This window comes from Alligator sinensis, unplaced genomic scaffold (assembly GCF_000455745.1).
Source record: "Alligator sinensis unplaced genomic scaffold, ASM45574v1 scaffold161_1, whole genome shotgun sequence".
Classification (NCBI taxonomy): Eukaryota; Metazoa; Chordata; order Crocodylia; family Alligatoridae; genus Alligator; species Alligator sinensis.
In genome coordinates, this window is record NW_005841974.1 from 2,199,886 (window position 1) to 2,213,405 (window position 13,520).

Below are 13,520 nucleotides of genomic sequence, written 5' to 3' on the forward strand. Positions count from 1 at the left end.
GGGTGGGGACATTAGGGCCCCTTGGCCAATCAGAGGTGTGGGAGGGCCACTGCACTCTGCTCGCGAAATGAGTACCCATGCCTGCGTTCCTCCTTTCTCCCCCCCCCCCCCCAAAACAAGGATCCAGCCCCTGTGTAATAGGTAGGTCCCTACCCATTATGCTTTTTTAAAACTTACCTTAGTATTATTTTTGTGTGCATTTAACCTGTTGGGTCCTTCCCTGGGTTCCTTGATTTTTCCCATTGGATTTTGCAAGGGGAATAATAGTTTAGGGATTTTATCAATAACTATCAATTAATATTCAGGGGAAGATGCTGCTTTTCCTCAATTCAACTGATTGAAAATGTAGATTCATGAAAATGTAGATTAGATTTAAATGTAGTGTCATCTTATAATTGGAATGATACTGTGTTGCACATTCTTGGTTTCATTTGCTCCGAGCATGATGATAAAAAAATATAGGGATTGTTAATATTGGGCAACTGCAGCCTCTTCTGATTTTAAGATTTATGTTGGAACTGAAAAGAAAAATTTTAAGCTGCTGTTGTGCAAGTTGCAGACTAATTTAGTGATTAAGCAAGTGGGTCATGGAACAAATGTTAACTGCAAAATAGCTGCCTCCTCAGACCTAATAAATCACTTCCACTGGAAGGAAGGAACTTTATACTCTGTTTATGGGTCCGTGAGGTTGATTGACAGATACTTTGTACATGAGAATTTCTCTCTCTCAAACCATTTTTGAAATAGCTTTTCTGGGAGCTGGTAGAATTGCTGTAGACATGATAAGTATCTAGTATCATTAGGTATTGTAAAATAAAATGTCAATTTTTAAATTAAAAATCTAGCTGATTAGGAAATGCATTTGTTTTCAAGCTGCATGCACAATAGACGGACTTTGTGGGAGTGGGGATGGAAGCAGATGTTCTTTTTCCACTCTTGTCCAAGGTAAGTTTGTGTTGGCATTTGCATAAGTCATGTACCAACAGCCAACATTTCCTTAAGAATACCTGTGTTCTATAGGGCAAGTCTCCAGTGCTTTCATTTATCAGCCCTTTTCATGAAAGAGAGAGTACCTTCTAGTCCTGCTATTCTCTTCTGCTTGATTTCTCAAAGCATTTAATATGGTAGGCTACTGGAATGAGCCTCAGGCCATATAACTAATTCACGGAAAATAGCTTGGAACCACAATCATACAGGTACCTCTTTACACGACTGCATTTTTATTGAGTGTCTGTTCCAGAATGGCACTGTACACCTTGTTTTTCAGCTGTTAACGTGTACCTTGTTTTTCAGCTCTTCAAAGACTTTGAGATCTGCTGCTATGGGCCTTTCATGGATATGAACACAGGTATGAGATTTTGGATGAAATAAGTGTATTCTAATTCCTAGAAACCACAGGAAACATTTGTATTTGCATTGTGAATTTCAATATGCAGTTTGCTTCTAAGCAAAGTGCAACTCCTAAAAAAAAAAAACCCAGCTAGTCTCTTAAAAGCTCAGATACACTTCTTTGAGGGACAGTTCTGAAAGCTTATCACACTATTATACATTGTTTGGTTTTTTGGAGGTAAAAAAGTTTTGGATGCATGGCAATAGCAAAAAAAAATAGAAGAGATTTTGGCTTTGTAGAACCCTTCCAATTTGTTGCCCCTGAAAGTTGTGCATAGCACAGAAATTCACATCATGATGCTGCCAGTGTGGTTATGTTGTTAATAAGGTAATTAATGGTAGCATTAGAACATAAGAACAGCCACTTACTGGGTCAGCCCACAGGCCCATCTTGCCCAGTGTCACACAGTGGCAGAGAATGGATGCTGTGAGTGAGTGAACTGGCTATGACTGGCTTTGTTTTTCCCCACTGTTCCTCTCACTTGCAGCCTCTAGTATTTAAGGTTTAGGACGTTCTGATTCAGCAGCTGTATTCCTAATTCCCCTGCTCAATAGCTACTGATGCACCTTTCCTCCAAGGATTTGTCAAACATTTTCTGAACTGTCAGCTTCTGCAGCGTCTTGTGGCAAAGTTCCATACTTTTTTAGATTCGTAGACATTAGGGGCTGGAGGGGACCTTGCAAGATCAAGTCCATCCCCCTGCCTTAGGCAGGAAGTCTTCCAGGGTCAAATGATCCCAGCACGATAACCATTCCAAATGCTTTTTGAAAGAGTCCAGAGTAGGTGTTTGTACCATCTCAGGTGGGGAGTCTGTTCCAGACCCTGGACACTCGAGGAAAAAAACTTTTTTTATAGTCTTATGTCCAGTCTAAATCAGCTTTCCAGAAGTTTGTGGCCATTAGATCTTGTTATCCCTAGGGGAACCCTGGTAAACAACTGTTCTCCCAGATCCTGGTGCACCTCCCTTATATACTTATAGGCTGCCAGCAAGTCCCACCTCAGCCTTCTCTTCTCCAGGCTGAAGAGTCCCATGTCTCTTAGCCTGCTCTCATAAAGCTTGCTCTCTTGGCCTTTGATCATGCGAGTAGCTCTCCTTTGGACTCTCAAGCCTGTCCACGTCCGAGAGATTGCACACTGTGTGGAAAAAGAACTCCCTTTTGGTGGTTTTAAACTTACTACCTACTAGTTTAATTTTGTGACCCCCTAGTTCTTGTATTGTGAGAGAAAGTAAATAACAAATTCCTATTTAGATTCTTTTCACCATTTAGTAATTTATAAACCGGTATCAAGTTCTCCCTCAAGCGTGTCTTTTTTTTAACTGAATAGGCCTAGCCTTTTCAGTCTTTCCCCAGATTGAAGCCCCTCCATATCACTAATCACCCTTTTTGCCCTTCTCTATACCTTCTCCAGTTCTTTTTTTGAGGTGTGGGGACCAGAACATAGTCAAATGTGAATGCACTATGGATTTATAAAGGGGCATAATGATACTCTTCCATTTTATTACAATTCCCTTCTTAATGGCTGCATCTACATGCCCCCCCCGCCACAAACCCCACACCTCCCGCAGAAATCCCATACATACATACACACCCCAACCACACACCCCCACACACAATATACAAAAGATTTTATTTCGAACCATTATGCAATGACCTCTATATACACTATGCAAGCGCACATAAATCAAGACAATTTTTTTTTTTAAATAAAATTAAAATATGTTATAGTCAATGTTTGATTTTTAGTATACGATTTGTCTTTTCTCCAATTCCAGGTTGGCCTTCCCCGTCTCCCAAAAGGGGGACTTCCGGGGGCATGGGGAGGGACTACCAGTGGCAACAGTCAAGGTTTAGTGGGGTGGGACTTCTGGTCCCAAGATGGCGATTGGGAGGTGGGGCACCTGTCAAGGGATGAGGCTACCCTTGTAGCCTTTGATAGCTCACCAAAAGTCATTAAGCAGCCCTCCAGTTGAATTAATTGCCCACCTCTGCTATAGATGTTCCTAAAAGTACATTTGAATAAAAGAAAAAAACAGTAGAACCTTTTAAGGAAAATACTGTACCCTTTTAGATAAATTCCAACTCCTAGAAAACCCAACTGTAATCATTAACATTTTTAACAGTAAGTAATAAACTCCAGTGCTGGAGTCCCCTAATTAGAGTGCAGTGCAGGAATAGGGTTGGGGCAGCCGTACTTTATTTGGGGTGAGGGGAGTATATCTTGACAGATCAGGTGTGGGTGGTGTTTAATACTGAACTTAACACGTGTCATTCCTATAACTTTTCAGGAATCATCTAGGGCTAAATTATCTTGCCCTTAAACTAAGCACCTCTTTATTCTGCATATAGGTCCACTGAGGAAAATGATACTACCTGCAGAGCCAGTTCAAATGAGGTTGAAAGAGTTCAACTCGTAATAGAAGGTCTAATCTGAGACGAAATCTAGGCTTTCTTGGTCTCTTTTGTCCAGGTGCCTGCAGCAGACTGCTTAGGGCTTATTCTTCATTATGGGGATTTTAGAAGAACCTACTTCATCATGAAATTAGGCATTTCTGATTCTTTTCCACGACTTGTCAAAACAAGTTGTATGATGTCTCCAGTTTCTGTCAGTGCCTACATTGATCATATGAAATTGTTTTTAAAATGATCTTCCTTCCATTTAATTTTTCTGGGATTTTTCTCTTCACTTTTAAAAAGGAAAGATGTAGTAAGTACTGCACTTCTCTAGAAAGGCTTTTATATACTAACTGTCAAAAATATACAGTTAATTGAAGTATTTTTCTGCCCTAGCACTGTTCCTACCCATTACCTTTTTAGCAATTGAGACGACCACAGTGTAATTTTATCTCCTCTTAATCTTGCAAAAGAGCAGTTGTGAAAAACACTCAAATATTAAAGCCTGCAGTTATACACAGGATAGATAAATGAAGTGGATTGTAGTCTTCTCATTAGTTTTAAACCTACAGGTATATGGAGTTGCTTAAACATTTAAGTACTGAAACTTTTCAGTAGAGGTTGCACATATTTTTCCCATTGCTTCTCTTCATTCATTTCTGCCCCTGGCTCTAATTTGTCTAGAATCACATTTATTTTTGACTGGATGAATTATTCCCATATCTCTTGACATTTACAGTAATTACCACAAAGTGTGCAGTGCTAATTCCTAGTGCAGTGATGATTACAGATTCTTCACTTAAGAGGTTTTTTTCATGTCTCTTCACCAACAGTTCAGCAAATTACTTAAAATTAAATACTTTGACTGCTTTATGTTAATTAGAGATTATTTTATATCTCTAAAGTTAGAAATAGATTTTGCCAAACTGAAGCAGATCAGCTATGGTGGAACATGTCCAGAGATTCCCCAGCTGCCTTGCAGCCCCACACCAGGACCTGTGCTGACTCATGCTTCAGGTGGAGGCATGGGTCGGTGCACATCCCAGCGTAAGGAGACGGTGCTAGGGATTCCCCGACTCCTGTGCCACTCTGTTTCTGCCTGAAGCGCAGGTTGGTGCAGGTCTCCAGCAAGGAGATGTAGGATAGTGTGGGAGCTGGGGAATTCCTGACTCACATGCCTCTTTCCTGGGCCCTGCACTGAGTCCCAGGCCACCTTGGAGGCATGGGTCAGCACAAATCCTAGCATGGAAGCACAGGGTACATGGGGATTCCCTGGCTCCTATGCTGTCTTGCATCTCCTTGCCAGAACCTGTGGTGATACCCTTACATGGAGGCATGCGTCAGTGCAGATTCTGGCACAGGGCAGCATGGGAGCTGGGGAATCTTAAGTGTTCAGTCTCCCAGGACCCACAGTAACCCACGCTTCACACAGAGACACTAATCTGTGCGAGCCTGGCATAGAGGCACAAAGTACCAGTGACTACCTGGCTTCTGCACACCACCCCTGTCCACTTAGACCCATGCCTCTGCATGAGGCCTGTAGTCACCCAGGTTGTGGTGTGGAGGCATAGGGTGTCTGGGATTCCCTGGGTTCTGTGCCTTCATGTTGGGACCTGTGCAGGCTTTCTCCACTTGTAGAGATGCACCCCTAGGATGCATCCTACCCAAGGTGCACAGGATGGGGCCTCTTCAGCCCCTGGAGCACCTGCCCAGGTTAGCAGGAAAGTGTGAGCAGCTCTGGGATGCCCACACTCCACCACCACAGACCAAATAGACATGTGCCACAATAAAGCAGCACACCTTTTGTCATGCCGCTAATGTGGCACAACACTGTAGTGACATCTATTTGCTCAGTATTTATGCTACCATAAAAATGTTATGGTAGTCCAAACGCGATGTCTGTTTCTGTGCTAAGTCTTGAGTCCAATTTTAATTGATGGTTTTCTCTTTAAGATGAACTGACTTTATAGCTGTTTTTCTTCATGAAATATTGAAGGGTATGTCTTGTCTGTCTGGAATCCTGAGATTCCCATTGTTCCCTTCTTTACCTGCAATGCTTGAAAGACCCTATCACAGCCATTGTTCTTCCGGCTAAATAATCACCTTTCCCTCACCAAGCCAAGAAGATAGAGGCTCCTCTGTTTATGCCTAATGTTTTTTGGAACAGCAACACTAGTAAATTGTAGATCCCCATGGTGGTGTATTGTTGTAATGTACTGGTTTTTTTCTAATTTTTATTCAGAAAATTTAGAGTGGATGGTAGAGCTTTGTGGTGCCTCTGTGGTGACTCAGCTTCATCTATTCACTCATAAGGCAGTAAGTATTTAGTGAAGGATGGAAGGTTCAATGTAAAATTGATTTTTTTTTTCTCTCCCCCCTCCTCTCTCCCCCTCCCCCCAACCCCTTCATAACCTAGTCCCTTTTAATATAGTAAGCAATCTGGGGGCGGGGGGTGCACATGCTTGTGAAACACTGATGTATGCGGATGTAGAGAGAGGAGGTGCTGTTTGTATGTCTGAGGCTCTGCTGGTTTTAAGTAGCCCTAATCCTCCTATTCCATATCTTGGCCCCTCCTGCTAGTTGTGCCAAGAGGCATGCTAGCTTTAAGTGATGTATTAAGATTTCGGACGGCAATGTGTACAAGCCAGGCCACCTGCCTCATTTCTTTTGATGATAAAGGTCAGCCTAGCTTTTTACAATGAAAAGGCACGTTAACTTACAGTCAGCAGGCCTTCCTTGACAGAAACCTATTGTAAAATAATCTTACAAAACTTAACACATTTCTTGTTTCTTCTCCTCTTACTTCCCTTCCTGGATCTATTCAGTGAAGCAAAGAATTATCTAGTTATTGCTATTTGCAGGATGATAGGAGAGAGTGATTTTTATGCAATATGTGAAAGAGTAGCTTTTTCCTCTTATTTCCTGTCTTAAAATCCTAGAAACATACTGCAGTAGTCATTGTGCAGCCAGATGCTTGGGTGGAAGAAACAGGCTACAGAGGTAAGTTTATACAGAATTTTGGACTACTTTATTTGTTATTTATAGTACACAAGGCACATGACTTGCAGTTCTACTTGTTTGGGTGATAAATACTAGTGAACTTTCCTAATGGAATTCTAATAAAATCCTGTTACAAGGGGATTGAGGGATGCTCTTAGATTTCAAAGTAGATGTAGTTCTTCATTTCAGACTTCACCTTTAACCATTTTGAGAGTAAACATTACAGTCCTGAGAAGCTGTCTGCCAGACAGTCTCATGGAAAAAAGGTGCAATAGGATATAAATGTAATCATACAATAATGCATACTTTATTAGCTGTGTATTCTGCATGTTTCCAGGGTTAGATTTAGCTGAACTTTTTTGACATGAGGCTACTTTATCAAATTTAAAGACTTGGCATTTTAGAGGCTTATGAGATCTAGCAAAAAAAATTCAGGTGGGGCAAGAACCTTTTAGTTAACAGCAGACATCCATCTACAATAAGTTAATTGATACTTTATCCTTTCTTAAGCATCAGCACTAGCCCCAAAATAATATATGAAAAAGATGTTTGTTTATCCGTCTGTCCTCTGCATTTGTAATGAACACATTTTCAGTGGACACAGCCCTTCTACCAGTTGATCTCTGCTGTGTTCTTTTACCCGCCAGCATGCTGTTGTCTCTCCCAAGAGATATGTTTGCCCATTGTCTTCCACTATACTTCTCAGCTAGGATGCCATACAGTACTACTGGCAGACAAGGTTCCTTGGGTGAATTTGATATCGTTTATTAGACCAACCCAAATGGTTGGAGAATAGTTATTAAGCAAGCTTTCGGGTTCAAAAACCCTTCGTCAGGCTAAAGAAGCTTCAGCAGTTGGTGTGTACTCTTCCTGGATGGAATGAAAACTTTTCATTCCATCCAGGAAGAGCATACACCAACTGCTGAAGCTTCCTTAGCCTGACGAAGGGTTTTTGAACCCGAAAGCTTGCTTAGTAACTATTCTCCAGCCATTTGGGTTGGTCTAATAAAAGACATCAAATTCACCCAAGGAACCTTGTCTGCCTATGTCCTTAGACCAACACGGCTACAACCCAAACCCCTGCATACAGTACTACTAGCACCTTAATGTGTACAAACACCTAGACATGACTCACAAGCGAAGCCTAGAGCTTTCAAATAGGAATCAGTGTTAACCTGTTGTGATCTTTCTAGAGTTCTTTGTAACAGAAGAAATGCTCTGTTATTTTTCCATAATAAAAAAATTAATAAAAGCTGAGAGATCATTTTCCAATGGGTCCCTGGAGTCAAGAAAGGTTGAGAAGTACTGTTTTACATTAAAGCCAAGAAGACCCTTGTGGGGTTCCACAGCCCTAGCCATCTTGGATATGCTTTCCTTTGAAGATCCCTGGGAAGGATAGTCTAAATTTGTTGCGCTTTTTTACAGTGACTTCTTTCTGACCAGAATTCAGCTGTTCTTGGGGAACCACACAAGCGCCTCTGTTTTCATTAGAATAATTAATTTGATGCTAGTGGCATCTACCTCCAGCATGCTAGGTGCTTTTTCAAATGTGCATGAGTTTTTGTCTTTACCCCAACTCACTTCCTAAAATCATCAATCTACCTGTAGTTGGTGGGAAGGCGGAACTGGTGATTCCCTGAAGCTAGGTTGTCATTGGACTAAAGTAGTCCAGAAGAGCTGGTAACTTTGAATGTACCAAGTGCTCTAGACTTCCTTTTTTGTTAAGTGACGATTATGGGAGTTGAGGCAAGGGTGAGGGCTGGTTAGACCAGTGGAAGCCAGTAGCGCAGTTGTGGCATGGGAGACGGGTACAAATATAACAGCTGTTTGCATGTTATAGGAAGATACTATAAAGAAAAAGGGATTGAATTCATTAGAAGGCTGGGTAGTAGTGATTTGGATAAGACCTCTCTAAGTTCTTCCTCCTCAGCCTTTGTAAACAGTGAAAAATAGATGTAATCAGAGTCTTTTAATGCTGCAAATGTCCTTTAGTATCATCCTTCTCTCTGAATTTCATTGTGTCTAAGAAAATCAGCCATGCACTGAATGGGTGTGCAGAGAGGAACTAAAGCTCTGTGACCCAGGGGCTCCTAAGTAACGCTTATCAAAAACTGCTAAAAGCTCTCTTTAGCTGTGTTTTTTTCTCTTGCATGGCATTTGTAAAGATCTGCATAGATACCAGCTATTTAAGTGGTCCTGAATTTTTGTGCACAGTCAAAATAGGTAGAGTAGCAGCCAGCATGTCATTGTTTGGAACATCATTTTTAAAGACCTTTAATGCTGAAAGAAATCATTGCTAAGAATCACAGTGATGCCTTTACCAACAGCTTGCAGTCTCAATGTTACATTCATCTGCAGGTGTTTTAGTTTTATCATTCATGTTTTGTTTTTCAGCAATTCAGCAGAAGTGCAGTGCTACTGTGGTGACCAGAGAGTGGGTGTTAGACAGTGTTGCATGCTATGAGCGCCAGGAGTTTGATGCCTACCTTGTGTCCCAGGAATAAAGATGATGTCCTGTTCCCATTGCTCAGACATCCCTGTCAATGAAGGCATTTCAGCATGGATTTTAAGGACCAGGGGTTTTTAGAATCCTTGTACCATGTATCTTTAATAATGTTGTATCAATATATCAAGATTATCCAGTTTCACTTAAATCAGCTTTAAAATTGTTTAAACCATTTTTACTGTGCAAAGGCAGAATTAAGTGTTACTCTTTAACAAATGTAAAACTTCCAGCTTTAAAATAGTCCTTTAAAATTTATCTTAAAAAGGCAATAAACAAATTTGACATTTAATGTGATTTAAAGCTAGACCTCCAAATAGAAATGCTGATGCATTATTCACCATCCCAGCTGATTCATGCCTATTTATCTCAGGACCTTTTTGGAGCCACAGTCATTCACAAGAGTTATATGGAGCTTGGGGCTTGAATTAACTCAGCTGTACAAGTGCAGTTTCTCAGTGATTTTCTTGTTTGCATAAATACCCACTGTATAAAGGAATTTGCTTATATGAACACATCCATCACAAAACTATTATTTCAGTACATCTCAGCTTATTTAATTCTGAATTCTGAAAAAGCTGTTTGAAAACTATTTAAAGAGGTCTAGGTTGGTACTTAGCACAGAATATTTTTCTCTCCTGAATTGTCATCCCTAAGTAAGCATCCAAAAAAAGCCAGTTAGGCTAAGTCACCAACATTAAAGCAAATCATCCTTAACCCAACAAAACATCCTCAAGCTAGTGACTACTCTGTTAATCCTAGTTCAGTAGAGTATTTATAGCATCCTGACACTGCTGATTAAATAGATTTGCTCTTACTTCCCTGCTACCTAAAACAAATCCTAAAACCTCTCTTTGATTCTAATACTTCATGTCTGCAGAATAAGAGTCCACCAAGAGAAAATATATTGCTTTTCATTCAACATAATATATTGCTGCTGCTTGTTGCAAACAATCCAGCTTCATAAACAATTTTGTACTTTCAGAACAGAAAAAGAAACTGTTTTCATAAAGTTGCAGTTTCAAAAATAGTTTATAACTGAGTTTGAAGAACTGTTTGATACAATGGCCTGCAGTAGGTTAGGTTGGCCTAGAATATTTGTATAAAGTGTCTTTGCTAAATGTTAGAATACTTAAAGCAAATAAATATGATTGGCAAGTATCCACTTAATTGTGCAGCTCTCTTGGTGTGAATCAGCCAGTCAGCCTCAACACTGAGATGCATATTGAAATGTTTCTGAAGTCTAATCTCCTGGCGATGTGGAGGGAAAGGGGGGACAGCTGAAGAAAATTTCATAAATGTAAATTGGAATTTCAGAGCTATAGACACAATTGTGAGCTCGGTCAGAATGAGAAGCAGATGTGTTATCAAGTGTCTTACAGTTGCCAAATGAAGGCAGATGTAGTCTAATTTGGGTTGCTGCTAGTAGGAGTGCTGGGAGCATTTGCTCAGCTGGCTTACATCACTGCTCTGCCTTTTTTTTTTCTTTCTTCTTTTCCAGGCTTGTGCCAACAGTATTTCATAATTGTCAAGGCTGCTCAGCACAACCTCACCTTCAGGGTGACATTCCTCTTATCTCTAGAGTCCACATTGGCTTTTTTTATCTATCTTCCAAAGATTAGAGCTATCAGAGCTAAATGTTGCCTGTTAGATGAGAAGGAAAGGCTGAGCCTCTCTTGCAGTTGCTACTGTGAAATTGTCCCTCTGATCTGGATACGAGAGCTGTCCTTTCTAACTGGTAATGTACTAGTTCATCCTAGAGGATTGTCAATAGGCACAACACCTACAATGCTGTACTCCCTTCTTGAAAGGCTGCTTAATTGGATGACCAGGTCTCTGAAAACCCTGTTTCTAACACAGTACTGTGTGTGAGCTTTGCATAGTAATCTGTCTGAGTTGAGCTTTAAGTGGAAAAAGTTCAATTATTTTAAGAATCTAGTTAAGGATTGTTTGATTTTCATTTCCACAGAGTTTAACTGAAGCTGTAGCTTTGCTGTGGCTCTGTGGGGCGCACTATCTCGTTTTGGGTGGTTTAGAACTTTAAACTCACTTAAATTGCTTTCTCTCTTCTCATGATTCTGTTTGTCATTGAAACAATAAATTCATTCTGTTAAGCCAGTCTGGTGGCAGCACCTTGAGCTGCTGTGCAGGAGAGCTGGTTCTGTTTCCCCTATGCTCACTGTCCTCAGCTTGTCTAGTCCTGAGAGTTCTGGGAGAGCAGCCTCTAAAAGTGGGGAATGCCATATCATGCATTGGGTGCCCCCACATCATGCAGGACTTTGATTCTGATTGGGGATTCCCAGGTTAGGGTATGAGACTGAGAGAGATGTGAAGGAGCCTCCAAGGAGAAAAAGTAACTTGCTTCACCTAGCTTTAAATCCGGTTAAATAGCATAGCTTCAATAACTTGCACTTGGCACAGTGTTCCCCATCATGAGGTATTCATCCTTAACTTGGATCCAGATTTGCTGTGTGGTCACATTTCTTGCAGTTCTCTAGTATGCTGTGTCTTGAAACTGTTATCTGTGGGAGGGGGGCTGCATTCTGGCCTGAAAGGCAGCAGCTTCTAAAATCAAGCTCCTTGGACAGTAAATTCATATAACTAAACTGAGCAGATAGCTGTCAGACTAGAGCAGAGCTCTGCAGCAGGACACTGAACTAGGAACATCATTGGGACAATCAGAGATTAAATATTAGTTATCAGGATAGTTTGCCCCTGTAACTTCTCATGCTGATGTGTACACATTGGGTGAAAATATCTTGGCCAGTTCTAAAATACTTCTATCCTTAGCACTGAAATGCTGAGCAAAATTAGGGAAGCCCAGAGAGGTTTTCCTCTCTCTATGCCATTTGGCTGCAGGGCTGAACTTTTTCCAGTGGGTTTATAATGATAAACATGTTATTCCTGGGAGGAACTTATCAGAAAGGTTTGATTTATATTTTGGTCAGAGCACCGTTGGGCCGGGACTCTGATTTCTAGCTAACTAATTCCACTTAACAGCAACTGGCAAAGCAGCTGGTTTGTATGCCAGTGAAATGATACAAACTAAAAAAAAAAAATAGGAATAATGGAGTTAATTACATTTGTGCTCACCCCCTCCCAAGGATTTTAATTAGTTATCATTACCAAAAGAAAATATTGAAATGAAGGTATAAACTGGTCAGATTTTAAACTATTTTATACCCACTGTAATAGGTTACATGGTCAATGGACTTAAGCTTTTGAAAACAACATTGCTCCTCCCCGCACCAAGGCAAGGGGTTGTACTAGATGACCTGCGGAGGTCCCCTTCCAGCCCTACTTCACTATGATTCTTCAGGTCTCAACTTCATTTCAACACAAACCAATTGTGAAATTCTGAAATGGCTGTCACTACTCAAGTGTTCACAGTTCAGGAAAAACTCCTGTGGGAGAAGTGCATTGCAAGTGTGGGAGTGTGAATCCCCTGGCCTGTAAGGCTACAAACAGATATCACATTTGCATGAACAGTTTATCCTGGGCCACTGCAAAGTATGTCTGAACCATTATCCCAGCATTGCATCATTTAATCACTGGTAGAAAAGCGGCACTGCATTCAGTTGCTCACAAAACGCTGATTAGAAGGGCAGTGTGGGTTCAGGCCAATCCCAGGATATTTCTGTTCCAGAACAAACTGGCACAACTTGTCCTGGGACAAATGTAATGTCTGTTCCTAGTCCAAGGGATAAACTATTTCAATTGCACATGCCTAAGTGGCACTTACATGGCTAGTAGCCATGTTACAGCCAAAATGGCCCTTGTGCACTGTTTGGATTCTATTTGCACCAGCAGCCAAATCAGATGATGCTGTGTACACAGCTGCTGAAAGGAGGGGGGAAAAGTAGCCCTGCCATTCCTTAACCAAAAGTACTTGAACCACCAGCCCATGGGCCCAGTTTTGACCAGATCACCCTCCAGTTCTCTTTGAAGCTCGTCAACTGCATCTGACATTTAACACTTGTTGGATAAAATGGGTAAACAGCACTGGGGTAGTTTCTGCCCCACTGGGTGGACGGGCCCAAGCTAAAACCCAGGGCCCCCTCCCATCTCACTAAGTCATCCTGTCTCAGGCTGGCTCTCTTCCTTGGTCGCATGTTTTATTGTGGATGCTTACAGGGCTGTTTGCAAGAAGGCTGGAGAGTGCTCTGGTTAATGCCCAGCCCATGTCTGGTCATTAGAGCACTTTACTCTGAAGTGGCAGGTACATGTTCAAACT

General features: G+C 41.2%; 1 protein-coding gene across 1 annotated transcript in view; it reads left to right on the top strand.

The window, feature by feature from the left end:
* Positions 1 to 11,441, top strand: part of BRCA1 (BRCA1, DNA repair associated) — a 55,910-nt gene extending 44,469 nt beyond the window's left edge. The window contains 4 exon segments of the mRNA XM_025200763.1: positions 1,294 to 1,348; positions 6,026 to 6,099; positions 6,723 to 6,783; positions 9,178 to 11,441. Coding sequence (XP_025056548.1) covers positions 1,294 to 1,348; positions 6,026 to 6,099; positions 6,723 to 6,783; positions 9,178 to 9,287 — 300 coding nt within the window. The 3' untranslated portion in view covers positions 9,288 to 11,441.
* Positions 11,442 to 13,520: the final 2,079 nt, after the last annotated feature.